Below are 20,096 nucleotides of genomic sequence, written 5' to 3'. Positions count from 1 at the left end.
GTGTCCAATCTCACATATGGACACCACTACAGAGCACCTTTCTTTCCCCATTCTCCCTTTTGTCTTTACTGAAGACTAACCGATGGTCCCTGCTTGTGCATATCAATAAGGATGGAGTCTTGTCTTCTTGTTTGTCTTTGCCAAAGACTGTGGCTTTGCCTTGTGGCTCTCAGGGAACTGCCCTTACCCCTCCCTTTCTATTCCTTCATTCTCCATCTCTCTCCCAGTGTCCCCTTTCCACTTTCTTTCTTCTCCATCTCTAGAGCTCAAGGCGGTGTAGACTCTGATTGGCATTACCAGACTATACTGTGGGGGTAAGTTGCTGGCTAGCTTCTGAGCTAAGCTGGAGAGCAAATGTTTGCCAGGGAAGTAGAGGGTAGAATAGGCATGGCTGCCGGGTCCTGAGTTGTCCGTGACCAGACCAGTTGTCCTGGGGATTTCCCTTGTCTGCTGCCCCCCCACGCCCCCACCCCGCCCACCCCAGGGCTTGTGGATGGGCCCCATCCTTGCTCCGCAGCTGGGCGACATATAGGAACCGAATGCAGACAGGGGCTAGAGAGCTGAGAAAAGGAGGGTTGGATCGAAAAAGGAATGAAAGAAAGGCATCTGGTGCTTAGGGGAGATGAAGAAAGAGAGAGGGAGCTTGTGACTGTTTAACGGAAACCTTTCCTTTTCTTTGATTTGCTTCCAGGCAAGGATTACAGGCAATTGGCATTTACAATGATTGGATCATTAATTTTGCCGTGAGGCATATTGCCCAGCAGCTCAGCACCACTGCCAGTTTAGCTAATGTTGTGCATAACTGGCTCATACACCCTTGCCTCATCTCAACATGAACAGCCGCACACAATTTGCAGCACTGTGTTAGACTTTGATATAAATCCCTTTATGCTCCCTTAAAGGCATTTTCTTTACATTTTATCTTCTCTGTGTAGAAGTCAGGTTGATCAATACCTTTCACAAGCCGCCGAATCGTTCGACCACCAATGCCATGTTTTGCTTAATACCCCATGCAATGACGTTCCAAATGTAGGCCCCTTGTTTAGAGACAAACAAGTCTGAATTATTTGTAAGTAGGAATTTGCTATGGAAGTGTTACTGAGAGGCAACTATTAAACGTAATTGTTTTAGTTTGTTTCAGTCTCACTTATCAGTCAGATGGCTGTTGCGGTAGACAGGGGGCAGCATTAGACAGTATTGCTCCATGTGTGGTTGGATTGCAGCCCTCAGTAACAATGCTCTGTAACCGAGGGCTGCAACAAGAAATTCAGCTAGCTGGGTTAAGGCCAGGCATTCTGTCAAGCTAGTCTTGGGTTCTTATCTGTCCTTAATTTTATTAATAATTAGTTTTCTTTCAGTTGTTTCTCACAATATTTCATATGTCAGGAAAAGATTGAGTGACTCCCTTCAGATTTTGACAGTGTAGTTTCAGGTGGACACGCTTGCTGTGTAGATGTGGGGGGGTTTTTTGTGGTGAGATCAGATTGTCCTTTGCCAGGTGTCTTTCACTCTCTGTCTCCACTCTCCTCCTCCACCTCTCACCTTCACTCTCTCTGTGGTGGGCGTAAGTTTGTTGTTTCTCTGATGCTGCTTTAACCTCTGACTGCAGTCTCTTCATTACTAGTGTTTATGCCTCTCCTTTCCTCCCTTTTCCCCTCTATTCATCGGCCGGCCAGCCGGTCAGTCAAATCCCTGTAGTCTGGCTGGTCAAACATAGATATTACACTCTGTAATAACACTGGCCACCCGCTTTGACCCCAGCCTGCTGTCCTGATCATAGCCTCTTCATAAGGATAGGCACCGAGCCGTGTGGTGTGGGATTTACGACGGAAAGGCAAAGGATGGACTGTGCCACTCATTTATTATTGTTCTTTTATACTTCTCCCTCCATGTTTGTACTCTGAATTGCTTTGCCGTGCTTTGCCCATCCACAGTGAAATAAAATTATGTTTGTGACTGATAATGTATAGGAAAAAAAATATTCTGCTCAAAAACTATTTTAGCTTTGATTTTTGCTTTTGTTTTAAGAGGGTTGATGATTTGTGTTTCCACAGGGTTTTTTTTGTTTGTTGTCGTTTTGTTTTTGTTTTGTTTTTTTACCTCATTTATGCCAGTAAAGATTTTCAACTTTAATATTTGGGACAAAAGTGTTCCTTACTTTGTTTTATTCAATTTTTTTTTGAGCATTTCTTTTAAAAAAGATAACAAGAGTCATTCTGATTGTGCTCGCAGACAGTTTTTAAACTACATATAAATGCAAAGTGCGGTAATAAGTAGTATTATGGGACAAGCAGCCGAGCATTGTCTATCTTCATAATCTTTACAGTTCAGTGTGCTGCACAGGCTTTCCTGCTTTCCCCGAGATTGGCTTTGACTTTGTGTTTGTAGCGTTCTTTAAGTTTCCACCTCCATGACCAGCAGCCCTGAATATGCTCAAGGATCCATCTCTTCTCAGTGCTTGTTACAAAGACAGGATTTGCCCTGTGTGTGTGGAGGGATCTTAGCTCCACAATAGATAGTTTTCTCAGCATCAGTGTTCAGCCCTGCGGGCCTGAACGGCAGAATCCTGCAGAACAAACGCACTAGAATCCACGGCCGCCAGCGTTCAGACACCGACAGGGCTTTGATCAGGGTTGACTGGCGCACATCAGGCTGGCGTTAGGGCTTTAAACCAACAACCCAGCAGCCGGTGTAACGCAACGCTTGACGGGACAGGCGCTTGCTGGCTGCTAACTGTTTAAAAGCAAGGAGTGTTATTAAGTGATGCAGATACAGCGTCCGCACATGAATGGGAGAAGAGAAATACTGTTCATTTCAGAGCGTGGGGCTGTTGTCGCTGGGAATTAGCAGTGGCATCTGAAGAATGCTGATAACACTGGCTGTCTCTTTTCTGTCCTTCTCTCTCCTTTGACTTGTGAAGCCCTTTATTCTCTGCCTCTTCTGTTCTTCCGAGCGGAGGATGCCTCCTAAAATTTACAGCGTTGTATGCAACGTAATGAGGCAATCATGTTGACGCTAAAACTGACCCACCCGCTGGCTAGAATATAGAGAAATATCAAAGCTCTTTGTGTAGAGTCAGAGAGGCAGGGCATGCTGTTGTCATTAAGGATGTTACATGAGTTTTGTGTATTGCAAGTATACAGTAATATTCAATAAAATACAATCATTTCCTCTGTTTGCAGGTGAAGAGAAACATTTCAGACTTGACCAACATCCCAGTCCGGCATCAGCAGTGGGAGGGATGGCCTGCATCAGCGTCTGATGATTCTGTAAGACACACACACACACACACACACACACACACACACACACACACACACACACACAAATGCAAAAAGTCAGTCAAACTATTCATCGGGGAACATTTTCTGTGGGTGTTTGAATCAGTAAAGGTATGCAATGACGATACGAGCATCTAAGCAGTGATAGTGAAAAATACATTTTTGCTTATTGCAGTGCTCCCCAGGGACGTTTTTTTTCCCTGTTTATTTGTTTTGTTTTGTTTTTTAGTTAAATAATCCAGAGTGTTCTCATTTTTGACTGACTGGAACCTAAGTTGGGTTTCTGCAGATGAGTCTATTACTTGAGACATGGTCTCACAAATTGGTCTTAAAACATATTTTAAATCTTGGGAGGAAGTCCTAAAATTGTCTGTCTCGAAATGGTGTCATTGCTCCATGAAATAAGTTTGATTTTGATACAGCAAGACATTGCTTAGATGTGATTCATGATTTAGCGGCGTTTCTGTTGATTCCAGCTGGATGTGATGGTCAAATAAACAAAATTCCTTAGGATTTTTATGAGGATTGGTCTAAGGTCAATCTAGGCAAGCAAAAAAATGTTAAAAATGTATTTTTTTTCCCCAAGAAATCCACTCGTACTGTGCTTTTACAAATCTGTCACATGGTTCAAAATCTGTGTGCTTTTGAGAAAAAAAAGAATAAACACCCTTCCGGTTTCTGTCCGTTGGTTTTGCTAGAGTACCCGAGGCACAGAAAATTGTTCCAATCTCTAAACTGCGCCAAAACAGCTGTCAGAAGTATGAGAGTAAGATGTTAAAGGTAATTAAGACGTCAAAGATGGTTCCCATTCTGTGTCCTCTGTCTGTGGACATTAAAGCTCACATCATTCGGTCCCGCTGACCTCTCTTGTCTCAGGGTTGCCCTTCCCAACCATTCACCCTACACACAGTCAAGCTGATCAGAGGCGGCCCTCATACAGAACCTCGAGGAACCTCTGACCCCTTTTGCCTCACCCCTTCTTTGGCAGCATATGTGTTCCCATGCTAATTGTTTGGGATGTTTTCATGCCTACATTGAGAATCTGTTGTGCACACATTCTTCCAGCTAACAATTTTCATTTTGGTCTTTGTAATTGTTTGGTTTGGTGTATTTTTTTCTCTCTCCATGCATTATCATATGTGTCTTGTGCAAGAATTAACTGTAAAAGCGATACATACTTGTGATTCATATGGATAAACTTGTTACTTTGTACAGTGTTATGTGGGAAGAGTCTGTTACATTTGTTACCTATTAGTCATATTACTCAAAGTGGATAAACAATGACTGAACTGTTTTTTTGACTCAAAGTAAAGCTTTTAGTACTGACAGTGGAAGCAAATACAACACACCCATTAACCTACATAAAAAGGATAAAAGGTTACAGTTTTACACTACCCAAGACTGTTTGCTGTATTTTGTTCCATGACAGCTCAGAGCAGCCAATTGTAAATCCAGTAACCACCAAACAAACCATAGGGCTACGATGCAGATTTTCCATTGTTAGCATTATCTTTGGAGACTTGAAATTATGCGATCAGTAAACAGCCCGGGATTGCAAAGGAAAGACAAATCTTACTGCAAATCTGAAAGCACATTTTGGACATGTGGCGCAATGACTGACCTCAGTCTTGAGTGGAAATGTTTGGTATTATTCCACCAAATTGTTTACTTTTCAGAGTCGGAGCCACATTATGCACTAATAGGAAGAGTGCTGACATTTTCCAAAATCAAAGTTTTTTTTTTTAAAAAAAAAGGAAGGAGGGCATTTTGTAAAATGTAAATAAAAAGACAGTGCAGTAATTTATAAATAATTAAAACTGTAAAACTCATTGAAAATAATACAGAAGCAACATATCAGTGTTTTGAGGGAAATTATGCGTTTTTGTTTTCAAATTTATACCAGCAAACTTTCAAATAATTCACAACTTACTGGAAATGTACATTTGTCTATGTACTGTATATTCAGCCAACCACAAAAAAAGGAATCACTGTTTTTCATCTATTAAAATTAGATTATTATTTTCTTGGGTAAATTGGTAAAAAGTTGGGAAATATAGGGAAAGAGCAGAGGGAAATGACATGCAGGAATCATCACAGTAAGGACTCCTCTCATGGTATGTTCCATAGCAATTAATCATTTGAAAATACTTAGACGGGCTCTGAACATTTTAAAGTGTAATCAGTGCATTTCATGCACTATTGACCTAACTACTACTATCTAGCCATGCGCACTCATTTTCCAATTCCAAACCAGTAAGCTGTACCTACTAATTTCAGTTTAAATGTAAGATATGTAAGAAAAACACTTGATAATTGTGTTTTTTATATTTGCACTTTTGTTCTCCGTATTCTGGTTTTCAGCGGGCCTCAGCTTGTCACACTCAGCTGTATATATAACGGCCAGCGATTGCGAATAGATTATCATAGGCCCGGTTAGCCTTTGACTAGCACACATCCGCAGTGTCTGTGTTTCCTTGGATGAAGTGATATTAAAAAGTATAGAGAAGAGACAGAAGTGCAATAATGGCCTCTGCACTAGCTATAGCCCTCTTATTGAAACGTCTGAAGGTATTAACAGAGAAAGCCAAGGGCTTGGCTGGCCTAGCAGTCGGGTAGGGAGCCAGTGTTAGTGTCTAGCTCATTAGCCCAGTCTCATCTCCCGGGGCTTGGGCCAATAAAGATGGCAGTCAGAGGCCCAAGATTGCATTTAGCTCCACGCACTATCCTGCTTGCGGTGGAATCGATTGCTACTCAACTCTTCTGTCTTGTGCGATACCAATGCGTTCACCTGTGCAGTTATTATTTGTGTGTGCATATTTGCATTTGTGTATTTGCAAATGTGCCTTTCTTGTTGTACACACTGTGTCTTGGGCTATCGAACCCCAATACTGATCCAACCGAACTGTGTCTTTAGAAAAAAAATTTCCTTTGGCTTTGAAAATTCATATTTTTCACTTGAATTCTTGGTCAAATTATTAGTACTTTTTACTTGGTTTTTTTGTCTTTTGTTTGTTTGGTTTTTTTCCCAATATTGCAAATTTTGTTTTATTTAAATAAACTGTTGATTGAAGTACTAAAATAATTATACATTGTTTAAGAAAAGGTATAACATATTTAGTACTGATACAGAAAATTTGTAATTGGATTAGCAGGAATTCACATGCTGACTGTGACAGTGTTGGGGAAATTGCCTTTGCTTTAGCTGTATAGTTGCTTTCATAGTCATCTAGAGCACATTTTTGTTTATATATATATATATATATATATATATATATCATAGTTCATCTAGCTGATCAACTGCTCAGAATATCAGTTTCTTCTCTCAGTTATTCTTGTGCTGTGAGAAAGTTATTTGAGTTGGTGTAATGTTAGTGTAATTATGTCATGTATTGTTGGAGTATAGGAGATGGTTTGTTAGAAAGAAATTCTCACCTTTCCAGAAAACTAGTGGTTACGTGATGTGTCAGCCCCTGATATTGTTCACTCAGCACGTTTCATTGAAATTCAAGGTCTGATGGTCATCGGAAATTGGATCAGGATGCATAATGGTTTCATGGCAATGAATCGCAGATTAGTTTATTCAGTCTGTTGTTATTGTTTTTGCTATGGGCTCTTAGAATAAAGGAATTTAGTAGGGCTGTGCGATATGACCAAAATCTCATATCCCGATATAAGAATTCTATCGTCCGATAACGATATAAATCACAAAAATGTAACATTTTCTGTAAATTCTGTGAATCTCAGGCAGCTCAACTTGCGGAAAGTTTTTCCAGCTGCACGTCATGTAGCTGGAGTCGAGTGTTTTTACCGATGCATGAAACGATACATTTTTAGACATAAGTTGTAAAGGCCGCCGTTTTCTTTGTAAGTATTTATTACACGGCGTGCTGCGGAGGAAAGCCTGTTCTAACGTTTGAGTCTAAGGTCTATTTTTTAGCACCTGGCGGCTCTTTTTTTAATTCTCATCCGTAAACAATCTGCTCTTTCACGTGATTCAGTTTATTTTGAAAAGTCTCAACAGGATCTTGAGCTTTATTGTGAAAGGTTTATGTGGAACATAAACAAGCGGACACGCGATGCTGTTACCGTCGTTGTTGCTAACCACAACGCATAAAATCAGGCGCTTGTCCGTCCATAGTGTGGTTATATTAAATATAAGAGAAAGAGAGAACTTTAAGAAATTAATATAGCCACTACAGTGACCATCAAAACGATGAAAAAATATTGTCGTAAACAGTTTATTTTGCGACATCACGAAACAAACCATAGCGTAAAATGAAACGATAGACGTTTTTATATCGTCATCAGATATATATCGTTATATGAACAGCCCTAAATTCAGTATTAAATGTAGTAGTAAACGGGACATAGTAGCAGTAATATATCTATAAATAAATATCTATCTATATGTAAATAAATAAATAAATATCTCCTATCTGTCTGTCTGTCTAGATATGTATAGATAAGGTAGTAAAAGTCACATTGCTTTAACTGCTGTACATTTTATTCCTAAGTAATTGAAATTCACCATCAAACACGACTGCTAATGTGAACACATTGCTATTCAAAGCATATAAAACATTTTCCCAGTCTTCTGTATCGCTTCTTAATATTCCATAAATAATTTAATGTCCCCAGTGTGACATTTACCCAGAGCACATTTGGTTGACAAATGTGCAGCTGTTCGTGATGAGCAATTTAAATGTTTGTTTCTTGAACATTGTTTTGGGTGCCATGATTACAATGTTCTTATAGATTCATTAGAATCCAGTTTGTAATATTTACTAGTAGTAGAGATCCATGTGGGCAAAACAAATGGTTTTTGTGACTGTTTATTTTAGCATTTGCTTGAATTTTCTTTGGGTTTACTGCATCACAGACGTCTTGACAGAACTGGAAAAAGTTCTCAGTCAGAGAAAAAGTATGTTGGACTTTGCTATAGTTTAAATTTGATAAAAAAAAAAAAATTTTCTCCAAGTAGAGCAAAACGCTTACTCTGGCATCATTTGGAAATATTATGGTCGTACTGCCTTTCAATTTTTTCTCGCTTGTGTGGCATTGACAAAGCTGTTCTGAATATAATACTGATGATGGAAATTAACTTGCTTTGCTATTGCAAATATAACGGTTGAACCCCTGTCCTCGCCTTCTCTGAGACTTTGCCCTTAGCATTTCAGCACAGAGAGTCTCTGCATAGGCTTCATCTCATTGGAGCAGCTCTGATTGGCCGTCCTTCCTCCCGTACCTGTTGGAGTGATTGACAGCCAGTGGGACATCCTTATTACGTCCCCCCCCCATCTCTGCACCCCTCCACCACCACCCGCCCTTTCTTCTAGCCTGTAATTGCTGACATTTATGCAGTGTTTCATGGTGTTTGCTAATGTATTAATGCCACAGAGCCTCTGAGGTGCCGTGGCTTGTAGGGCAGCACCTCCCTCCATTTCCCAGCTGGCATTACTGGAATCTTCCTCTACCTGATTGGGGCCTATGAAACCAGTTATTGACAGGCGGGGGGACAGCTTGTGGTTTCCATAGCATCAGGGCTCAGCAGTAAAGTCAGGCAGAGCCACCCCCCCTTCGTCATGAAATTGGCCTTCTTCAGGTGAAATTCAGTGCTGACTTAGTCTGTCTGTATCTGTTTTCTTTTTGTTTCTTGGTGTTATGCTCCCATCTCACTGAACCTTTTATTTGAAGAATAGGATCCTTTTGTCCTGACCATGGTCACGCTGTATATCTTCCTATTGCATCTCAGCCTAGAAACAATGTCATTTATTAAATATCTTAATAAATCTTAAAGGTGGAGTTTAAGTCTTCTATCTCCTTTCTTTTTAAACTTCCTCTCTTCTTTCTCTTTCTGTTCTTCTCTTGCTCTAAAAATGACATAGTAGAGTAAGGTGGTATGATGAGGTTTTGGTTGCCTTCAGTGCAGCTGTCAGTGGTAATTATCTCATACTCACAGCCAGACACCTAATCCAAACACTGCCTACACTGGAAAAGAAAAAAAAATGAAACACAGAAAGAATGAAGGGAGAGAAAGGGAGGAAAAAGGAGGATAGAGTAGAGGGACAAAAAAAAAGGTTGACTGGGAAAGCAAAAGGAGGGAGGGGGGGGTGTGAGGGAAAGAGAAAATTCTTCCCCTGTATCAGCCCCTGAATGCTTAGAGCCTCAATGAAAGTGTTAATTAAAAGAATCCAAAAAAGAGGAGCCAGTTCCTTTTGTGTGGAGATGTGGGAGAGGGTCATTTTGGGGGTTAACCTCATCCCCTCAGACCCTGTGCCCTGCGGCGCTTCAACCTTGTTTCCACGTTTCACCACTGAGCCGTCAAGCTGCACTTGTGTACCTCAACATCGGGAGAAGCCATCGGGTCAATGTGAGGAAGAGGACTGAGAGGCACTCATCTCTCTCTCTTTTTTTTTTTTCTCCTTTTCCCCCCTTTTCACCTCCCCTGGTTGCATCCATGTCAGCCCAAACCCTCCAGGCTGTCTTTGACAGGGGAAGTGATCAACTTTATTTATACACTTATTAGGTGCTCAGACAAAACCCTCTCATTGTGAGTGGCGGGGGTAAAGGGTTTATGGGGCTCTGCTTGCCAGTCTGTGTTAAAATTCTCACGTTTGATTGCCACTCATAGGCAGCGAAGAGACGGGGCCATTCCTTCACGTCCTTAAAGTTCAGAACCTGTGCATCTTTAGCTCAATAACGTCAGTGTTAATTCAGCTCACAGACCTGGCACCCATAACATCTTCAGTGGTCGTAGCTTTTCATTAAGCGTGTTGCTGGTTTTGAAAAAGCAAATTGCGTTTCTACATCGCTTAATTTTTTTTTCCCACTTTTTCAGTAAATTCTTTTGTGATGTTCTGGTTTCTGATTAGAATGACTGATAGATCTAATGAAATAAAAGAAGTAAATAAGTTAGAGTTGAGTTACTTGAGCACAGACGAGGCAATTCAGTTAAGTGTTCTTCGTAGGTGTTCCTTATGTTAGGGTTGGCTGGATCAGCTGTCCTTGCTGTGACACTTGTGTGCTTTTTATTGACAATAGTACACTTGCTACTAATTGGTAATGTGCAGGAAGTACAGTCGGTCTCTTCTCTCGTCTGTATGCGCTTGGCTGTTTGGTTTTCTTTTTGTCTGGGAACATTCATCTGTTCTTGGCCCCAAAGGGAAAAAAACATAAATTCACAAAGAAAAGGACAGTCAAATATTTTTGCCCCAAAACATTTAGCCTTTTTAGTTAGTGTTATATGATGTGCTCTTGCAAACAAAGCTCCACGGTGGATTTGTCCCTTTAGAGGTGATGTCATTCTTGGTTTGTTTTGTTTCAATATTGCTTGAGAGTCTAGCCACTGCTTTTTGGAGCAGATTTCTGCGCTTAAGACAACACAGAGGAGGAATACTCATCAAGATGTTATTCTTTCTCATATTGTCAGGGGAGATACTCGGTGAAATATCCCTTCAGTCAATCGTCGCTCGACTGGTGGGAATTTGAAACGCCAATATTATAGCCAGTTTTAGTATATCCTCTGTCAACTATTTGAAATGGTGCAATAAATGTTTTTCAGCTCCCAAGAGTGAGACTGAGTTCACTTGCTCTTTTAGGAGGAAAAAAACCCAATATGTAAATAAATGCTATCGTTTTATTTCTGTGTATGTTGTAAATGTGATTGCAAAGGGACAAAGAGTATAGTTGTGGTAGATTTGGGGAATATGGACACAGCTTCTCATGATTTCTTGATCAGTATCTATGTAAATTTTTCTTAAATAATAATTTCTACCTTGTTCTTTTCTGTAGAAAATAATTTGGTTATTTTGTGTAATTGCTAACAAAAAAGCCCTTTTGTTGATTTGTTATATGGCGAAGCACTGTGGATTCTACGTAAAATACAAAACCGCAGCATAAAAAGCAATTAAAATGTTCAAACTAATCTCAGGATGAGTATCGCAATACTGCCCAACCCCAGCAGCGCCTACACTGACTCAACTAGTCCACAACTGTGCAAATAGTTTTGTATAAATATTTGGTTCTTTTGTGTGCAGCGCACTTACTTTCTAACAGTCAAAAGATAATTAAGTGCGACGTGACGGCACAGTTCTTATCAGTGCCAGGCAAACAGAGATACACTTATAAGTCCGTGTTTGTGATAAGGTCTACTGGTTACACTGCTCTCTCCTGCTCTAGAGAGCTGACACCAGCACGAGGAAGTACTTTTAATTTAGGAGAGACACAGAGAGGAAAACTCCATTCAGCCCGTGTAGCTCTTTTCAGACTCAATTGGTGTTGCGTGTAAGCGTCTCTTGATTCAGCCGTGTCCAGCTGCTCTTTGTGTGTCTCAGCACTCGACAATGGAGCAGATAAGAAGACCTCTGCAGGGGATGAGCAGCTCCTCTGGCTCTTATCACACCAAGCTTACCTACCCTGCCTCAGTGCTGTTGTTCTCTCTACCAGAACAGTATTTGCATGTTGGCTTTCAGTTCAGGTGCCACTGAATATAATGTTGTGTTATTATTAAGTCTCAGTATATTCAGATTGGAAGATCTAAGATCTAAAAGCAAGACAACTTTAGTTTCATTCTGCAACAGCCTTGTCTCTATTGCTGATATCCCTTGGGGTCTGAGCCAGGAGACTCCTGTAATGAGTCCCTGCTGAATGCTCACATTTTCAGTCCTGGTTTTGGATTTGGGAGCTCATTAGTCAGGTTACCTTCTACTATAGACCACCACTGCACTTATGGATCCTGCAGGTGTACAGAAACCTCATTGTGGTCACGCCTCATTAGAGAGATGATCAAGCCTTTGTTTGAAAATACAAAGTATGTCATGATACAGGTTATGCTTCTGCTGCCTGGGGAAAAAGGCAAACAAATGTAAGGCACAACTACAGAATCAGTGGTGAAGTTTGCCTTGTTTTGGTTTAGGCATCAGTTTTAGGCAAGTCATAAGCAGTAGATACCAACACATACTTAAACTTGATGACATTATTATATTGTGTTGAGTAAACGCACACGGTCGGCAGTCATTCTTAATTGTTGGCTTCATTCTTTTGTTCTGTTTCCTTTGTTTGTTTGTTTTTAGATGACACTAGCTCTTTCTGGAATCAGCTATCCCTGCCATCACCTGAGTGTTTGTCGAAGGTCCTCGCCAGCTAATGCCCAGGAACCCACAGAAGAGGTAAATTGACCTACGTATGCCACCGCACGCTTCTGAGTTATGCATTTCATCCCCTAGGCAACTTTCAAGCATCAGACATGCTCATGAAATGCTTCTTATTTACAGTGTGCGGATGTCCATATGATCAGCGACAGTGAGGGTGATGATTATGAAGACGCATCAGAATTTGGTGTGGATGATTCAGAGATGTTTGGAGTGGGCTCCTCGAGCTGTAGGAAATCACCTATGAGTACGTAATGTGAACCACTTGTAGAACTCAGTTATAGCAGCCACTGTAGTATTAACCTCCAGATACAGCATGTAAAGCCTGACCATATAATTATTTTTTGTCCCTTTTGCAGTGCCAGAGAATAGTGAAAATGAAACTGATGCCTTAATTCACTTTACTTCTGAATTTTCTTCGAGGTGAGCTGTTGTTATGCTTAATTTAAAATGGCTTTGAAACCTGACAAAACTGGATAGTAACAATGTTTTAAATAAGAGTCGTGTGTGTGTGTGTGTGCGTCCTGTAGATATGGAGAGACCCATCCAATGTTCTTTATTGGGTCTTTGGAGGCAGCATCTCAAGAGGCCTTCCATGGCAAAGCCAGAGATGTAAGTAACCTTTTGGACTATTTTGGGTCTCACAGGAACATTTTTAATATACTCTGAAAAACTTGTGTTTTTCTTTGAAGCTTCATATTCTTATCCTTTTTAATTTGGGCTGTGCAAGTGATACGAGGTACTGATGTTACAAATGATGGCCTGTCCTTTATCACTGATGTCATTTCTGCTTCATGGAAGAGTCGCTTTTTTCAGGTTTGAGTTTTCTTTGCTTAAGATAACATGACAAAGGAACACAAACAGAGAAGGATATTATTAATTCTGTCAAGGGAGATACTTTATTTCTTATAACTTCTCTTTTGTTACTGGGCTGGGGGAAATTTAAAACGCTAATATAATCAGGAACTTTATTCACCTGGCCTACATTTTTTACATTTGGGTTAGAGTTCATTGTTAAGTTGGGGAAAGCTAGATGAATCTGGTTGCCACAAACTTATACATTGTATAGATGGATGCATAGGGTAATCAGAGATCACTGACGCCGTGCTGCTGGTCTGTTGCACACATAATTCAGTCCGCTTATGTAGAATGATATCTATGGAGATCTCATGAGACACAACTTTAAATATAAGTCATTTAGTTTTAGGCTTAATGCCAGTAAAACCAATCCAATCCAACCCAACTTTATTTATATAACACTTTAAAACAACACAGTTTACCAGAGTGCTTTCCAATAATAAAACAGATAAAAGTTAAAAACCATACACTAAGCAGACAAAGAAATAAATATAAATAACAGTAAAATAAATACATAAATGAAAATGATAAAAATAAATCAGTGTATATATATATATTAAATATTAAAACATGAGTAAAATAGACAATAAAATATACAATGAATAAAATTAACAAAATAAAAAAGATTAAGAGCAACAGCTGACTAAAAACTGACTACAAACTGACTCTGGTACTACTCCTAAAAAGCCTTTGAAAAAAAGTGCGTTTTTAAAAGTGATTTAAACATTTCAAGTGTTGGGGCCAACCTAATATGGAGGGGCAGTTTATTCCATATTTTGGGGGCCACAACAGCAAAAGCTCGGTCCCCCCGGTGTTTCAGTCATCTATAATAGAGGTAATGGAGACCTGGTAATATTTTCATCTCTAATTATTTCCTCTCTTTATATTTTGTTTCCAAGAAGTCAGACTTCATCATAATTCTTTAAAGTGGTCTTGACCAATAGTTCCCCAGGTTCTCTTAAGGTCTCCTCGGTTTTTCTTTGGCCATTGTCTCGTTTTCAGTCCAGTCCTTATACTTGACCATTTATAGAGAAATGTTTTTGGTTTTGTTTTTGTTTTTTTGTTAAACTGCTCAACAGTGACCTAGAAATCATTCAACCACAAAAAGGCACCCAACTTAAGGGATGAACCAGTGATGTGTCTACACATAACGGACAACTGGGCAAATAACCAATATGAAATTATGCTTTTAAGCACTTTGTTACTAGCAGCTTGTTGCAAAAAGCATGTAATGTGTTCCCATTTGTTTAGCTGAATTTATGAAACGTGTCAAAAGTACCACAATTTGATGAGCATAAACAGCATCTTTACACTAACAAGGTGTTTCCCAACTGGCTTTTGGGCCTGGACAAGTGGAGGCCAATAGACAAAGCGGTAAGCCTGAAAATAACTATCTATACGAGGGATGTATCTGGAACTTCAGTTGATCCATATGCTGAAGCCTTATCAGAAATGGTCTCGGTAGATGTGTGGCTGTTAAAAAGCCATTCTTAAGGAATGGAAACAGAGAAAAAACCCTGAGGTGTGCCAAGAACTGGATGAATATTCAGTGGCAAGAGGTCTTATAGGGATGAATCCAAATTTTACATTTGGTTTAAATAATCGTTAATCTGTCTGGAGGAGGTCAGAGAGAGATAAAACAATGAGTCTCTATAGCTCGCTGGGAGCTCTGTCGTGGTTTGCGGCTGCATTTCAGTCCGTCGTGTTAGGGATCGTTCCTTGTCCACCATGCAGTACCATCTGGAAAGCGTCTGATTGGCAACGGCATGACAATGATCCCAAACACACTGCCAATGCAGTAACAGCAAACCTTGATGAAAAAGAAAAATGCATAGTGGAACACTATCAAACATGGATTGGCCTCCCCAGAGCCCAGACCACAACAATTATCAAAGCAGCGTGGGATCATCTTGACAGAGAACGGAACAAAAGGCAAAGCCTGTCGAACTATTACTGAGCATTACATTCCAAACAAGATTTATTAGGAGAGTGCATTTTGTTATACACTGTATTTTTGCACATTTTGACATATTGCCGGACAGATTTCACATTTTCCTACCAAAGTATAAAGAAATAAAAAGTGGCTCAAGACTTTTATTGAGTATTTCTTGAAACTTGAACAATTGGAATATCAGCATGAACAAAACATGTTAGACACAGTGTGCTAAGAGTAACTGAGTAAATGATTAGTGTGTGCAGAAGGCATGACGATAGTCTATGCCTTACTTTCCATAAACCGTAAAATTACATTTCTTTCTAAAAAAAATAGTCATTGATGAGGATGATGGTGATGTTCAATGTATGTACCGTGGATGTGGCTTGATAGCGACACTGATATTAGTTATCAAAACCATCATCAAATTTTCACCCCGACAGCTGAGGCTTTATTTTTAGCTGTCCACTTTCCCCCTTGTTTTTCAGCTTTTGTCCTTTTAAGGATGCTTGTATCAACGGACAGCTTGTGTGGATTACAGCCTTATTAGACTGTGAGGACACAGCAAGATGTTCTGGGGGTTCAGATCACCAGGCACACAAAGAGGGAGGGTGAAAAAGATGATAGCAGGGCCACAAAATGAAGGACATGGTCTTAAAAAGCAGCGTGGAGCACAAGAGAAAGTTGGACGAAAAAAGGCTGTGCGGGAAGAAAGAGAAAAATAAGCAAATGTGATTTTGGGGGATAAAAGAAAGGGAAGGAGAGAGTGTGAAATAAACAGAGATGTAGAAAAAAATCTAAAGAGAAGCTTGGCATTTTGCCTGTTTCCCAGCTGATCTCCTCTCCTAAGCCAGCACAATATGGCTGATGTCTCTCTGGTGTTCACAGACAGTACTGTACCACTGTGCTCTAAACAGCATGAGGGCAGAATAGTATTCATTTCCACTGTATTTTGTTTTATTCTGGGTGAGCTTGATTTAGCCTGCCAACTGTGCTGTGGTTAAAATGGCTTTGGAGAAGCTGGATATGTGCAAAGATGTTGCACGAAAGCAGAAGCTATTTGATCTGTTCTGTGTTTGTCCTGTTTTGTCACAAACATCCGAGATGACAGGCCAAAACAAGCTGCTTTTCACGGTTTCATTACACAGTAGCATATGTGCACAATTACACCGTCCCCTCTTCCATCTATCCGACAATCCCATCCCTTGCTCTTTCGCTTCCATTTGAAAAGCAATCTAGTATTTGTGTCCTCGTAGTAGAAAAAGCCTACTTCATTAAGGGTATATTAGAGTAGGGCAGGTTTGACTGAAGGGGTTTTTAAACAGAGGAATCAGTCTCACTCTCTCATAGCCTGGGAGAGGCTAATCACTAAGCAAAACACTACATTTGATGAAGTGTTTCTGAAGGTGTGTGTTGGGGGAATGTTGAGATAGACTCAATCCATCCTTAATGAAAATGCTTTGGGCTGCTGAGCTGAGCTGAGCTGAGCTGAACCCTCTTGGGGATCAGTGGTTAGTCAGAGCGTACAGAGAGATAGGCCACCCATCACTAACCACGATCCTCACTAAATCCCCATCAACGCACTGGTTAATCACTCTAACCCCACGCTTTTTCGCTCTCCACTCTGCTCTCATGTCTGCCACACACAAAGACACATCAAAATTCATAGCCTTGCTGAAGAGCGGAGTTGAGGGATTTATCGCTGCCAAGTATCTGCTTTAAAACCCAGCAATAGCCTCGCAGAGTCAAGAGGAAAAAGCAGCGGTCAGTCAGAATGGCATATGGCGCGTAGATGTACATGTATCTCTGTCAGCTTGTGAGATGTTGATCACAAGTGGCTTTGATTAGTTATTGACTGCACCTGAAATGATTACTGTCAGGTGTAAATGGATAGATTAGGGGCTACATCAGTGTAAAGTTTTAAATATTGATATATTTATTCTACTTTCTCTTAATCCATCAGAATCATCGATGATCAGGAGCTTGGATAACCATAAGACAGCTCCATCCCTCATGTGTCAGAACAGTTAGATATACATGTGTGGCCATTACAGTTAAACATTAAATGTGGTGTGCAAACTCAAACTTGTCCATATTCTTATAGTGTGGACTTTAACTACTTAGTTGCGGACTTCATATTATTTCAGTGCTTTCATAATTGTTTGGAAAGACTCTAAAATGTGACGTTTGGTAGTTTTAGTGTAGCGTGCCTCTTATATGGCTGCTCATCGATCACAATGAGTTTTCCCACCGTGTAGGTCATTTGAGCTCTTCAATTTGAAGTATTTGCTTTTCCAGACTGAGCCGGTCATCTAAAGAACAATCACCATCTGGATTTCTCTGTCCTTCCTTTCATCTGTACATGTCTGTATCTCATTAACTAGTCTCTCCTGGCTTTGTTCAACACGCTGTACTTGTGATTAAGCCTCTTCTTGATGTTGCAAAAATGTCATCCACAGAAAAAGGGCCCTAATTAAACTAAAAGCTGTTGATCGACTTCAGTTCCACTACACGGTTTCCCTAAAGAGGCTTAAAATAAAATAAAAACAAACAAACAAAAGAAATTGGCAGTGTCACGTTTATTTCTGTTATTGCTCTAAAATTCTGATGGTGGCAAAATAATCTAACATGGATGAATCGTGGCACAAGTTATCTTCTCCTTGACTGCAAAGGCCCCTAACACCAGAGACTGTGGCTTCATGTGGACTAAGACTTTGTGTTTATGGGTGTGCGGTGAGATTTTTAGCAGCAAGTTGTATCTCTTCATTCATGTTTAAAAAGGGCAAAATCATGAAGCTAATTCTGGAGTGATATCAGACACAGCCTGTAATATTGCAAGCTTGCTTGGTTTATTTCATTCACCAACAGAAACTCGGCTATTTGGGTCTTCCCTTCGTAGCCATAGGGACGCGCTGATCATGACAGAAACTGATGACATTGTTTTTTATTGTTTCTCTTTATGAATAACTAACTGTAAACTGGCTATATTAAATGTTTTTGAAAGGATAAATGTTTGGGCATAAAGGCACATTTTCTTTTTTTTTATTTTAACCCCTGTGCAGACACTTTTTGCAGAAAAGGTGAATTGAAGCTGGACTAAAAATGAAAGTAATAACTGTACAGTGTGCATAAATCACAGAGCGCTCTGCACACACCTTGGTGTCTGTTGCTCGCAGTTTCAGTCGCCTGAGCTGACAACTTCATTATCTCCACGTGTAAATTATATAAATTAGTCTGCAAATAAAGCCTTTTTAATATGTGACAGATCACATGTTAAATTCACTTTTTATCCTCATAATGAAGGACGAGTCCACCTTTAATAGAACTTGAGTAAATTAATAAATTGTGTTCATCTGTCAGCCCAGACCACATATTATATTATTTACATCCCAGGGTAGGAGATGCTGCTCATTATTAAAAAAACATTTTGGAAGTCCCGTTTATGTAAACGTATAAATACTCCTGTGACTGGCTTAGTTAGAGTACTACATGAATAGAAGAAGCAGCATTTTTGAGGTGCTTATAATTGGTCATCGGTCATTTATAATACGGGCAGATTTGGAGTGGGATATGAGCCTGATTCGCTTACACCCCTTTTCAGGTGATTTCTAACAGTAAATGGGTTTTATTATTAACATCATTGTGTTTTATCAGAATTTTTTTTCATCTTTTTGCATACATGCACTTTTATCTCAAGAATCTGAAATAAATAATCCCTTTATTTCAAACAACTAAAAAATAAAACAGAAAAACCTGCTCTTCATATTCACACATGGTAATCCGCATCCCTAAAAGAAAAAAAAAAGGCAAGTGCAGCAATTAATTAAAAAGGAAAAGTGAAACAAAAGACCTGCATGTTTTATGATAAAAAAAAAAGTTGTTTTTGTTTTAAAACGATGGTTAAAAAGTGCCTCATTCAAAGGACCGCCTCATCACGAGAACACATGCTTTTTTCATATTTATAGACGCACATATTTCATATTTTCAAACTTTCTGCTGGGCCGTCTTCCAAGAAAGAGGTGCACTGATTAAACAGCAAATGAAGCGCAACGCTATTCTACAGTGTGTGAACTCTTTTGTTTCTCTCACAGCCTCAAAGCAAGCTTAGCTTTAGGTGAACAGGTGTGAGGAAGGGCTATGGGGTCACTATCTAGCTCAGGTTGGACCTAGTAATTTAGCTGAACTGAGGGATTTGCTCCTCCCCGCTAAGACAGGCAATACAAAAGATCTGAGTTGAAAGCGGAGAGGGAACAGAGGGGTACGGACAGTTTAACTAAGATGAAGGAGTTCAGTTTGCCAAAATGCCCACTTTGATTAGTCTTTACACTTGCTCTAATTGAGCATGCATGTGTGCGAGCATGAGTCCCGTTACTCGCGGGCAGCGGAGTTAAGTTTGCGCATCTGTGCGTGTGTGTCGGGGACGTCGGCGTTCGAGTGTGTATCGGGGTTTTGTTTTTTTGTTGGTTTTTTTTTTTTCACGCTGTAAAACTCTCCCTCTCCTCACACTCATTCCTCTCTCAAGACTGAATTTGCTTGTCTTCTCAGCATGAGTGTTTAATCTTTTCAGGCTGTTGAATCGGCCTAGTGAATGAGTCCCCAGCTCCTTCTCTCTAGGAGCCCTGGAGATTATTCTAAAGCACTAATCGTTGAGCAAACACAGCAGTGCTCTCCCATTCCTATTCTACACAGGCCACAGTATAGCACAACTTCTTCTTTCCCTTCTCCTCACGTTTTACGCCCTGTGTAGATTTTTCGCTTTTTGGCGCACGTAGCCTAGATTACTGTTCCCGAGGAACAGACCCCTTAACTCCCCTTTCACAGCCGTGGGTAAAAATGAACTAAGCAGAGAGTGCGAGTTTTTCTTATTTGTTCTTT

At 40.1% G+C, this 20,096-nt stretch overlaps 1 protein-coding gene across 1 annotated transcript in view; it reads left to right on the top strand.

Moving 5' to 3' along the window:
* The window catches only part of faf1 (Fas (TNFRSF6) associated factor 1), a 62,833-nt gene that overhangs the window by 17,948 nt on the left and 24,789 nt on the right, over positions 1–20,096 (top strand). Inside the window, exons 8-12 of the mRNA XM_040052983.1 lie at positions 3,183–3,269; positions 12,353–12,448; positions 12,554–12,677; positions 12,790–12,853; positions 12,961–13,042. Of these exons, the coding sequence (XP_039908917.1) occupies positions 3,183–3,269; positions 12,353–12,448; positions 12,554–12,677; positions 12,790–12,853; positions 12,961–13,042 (453 nt within the window). The remainder of the gene's footprint in view (positions 1–3,182; positions 3,270–12,352; positions 12,449–12,553; positions 12,678–12,789; positions 12,854–12,960; positions 13,043–20,096) is intronic.

This window comes from Simochromis diagramma, unplaced genomic scaffold (assembly GCF_900408965.1).
Source record: "Simochromis diagramma unplaced genomic scaffold, fSimDia1.1 OVJJ01000419.1, whole genome shotgun sequence".
Classification (NCBI taxonomy): Eukaryota; Metazoa; Chordata; class Actinopteri; order Cichliformes; family Cichlidae; genus Simochromis; species Simochromis diagramma.
Note: the sequence above shows the minus strand (reverse complement) of the source record. Positions and strands in the feature narration are given on the sequence as shown.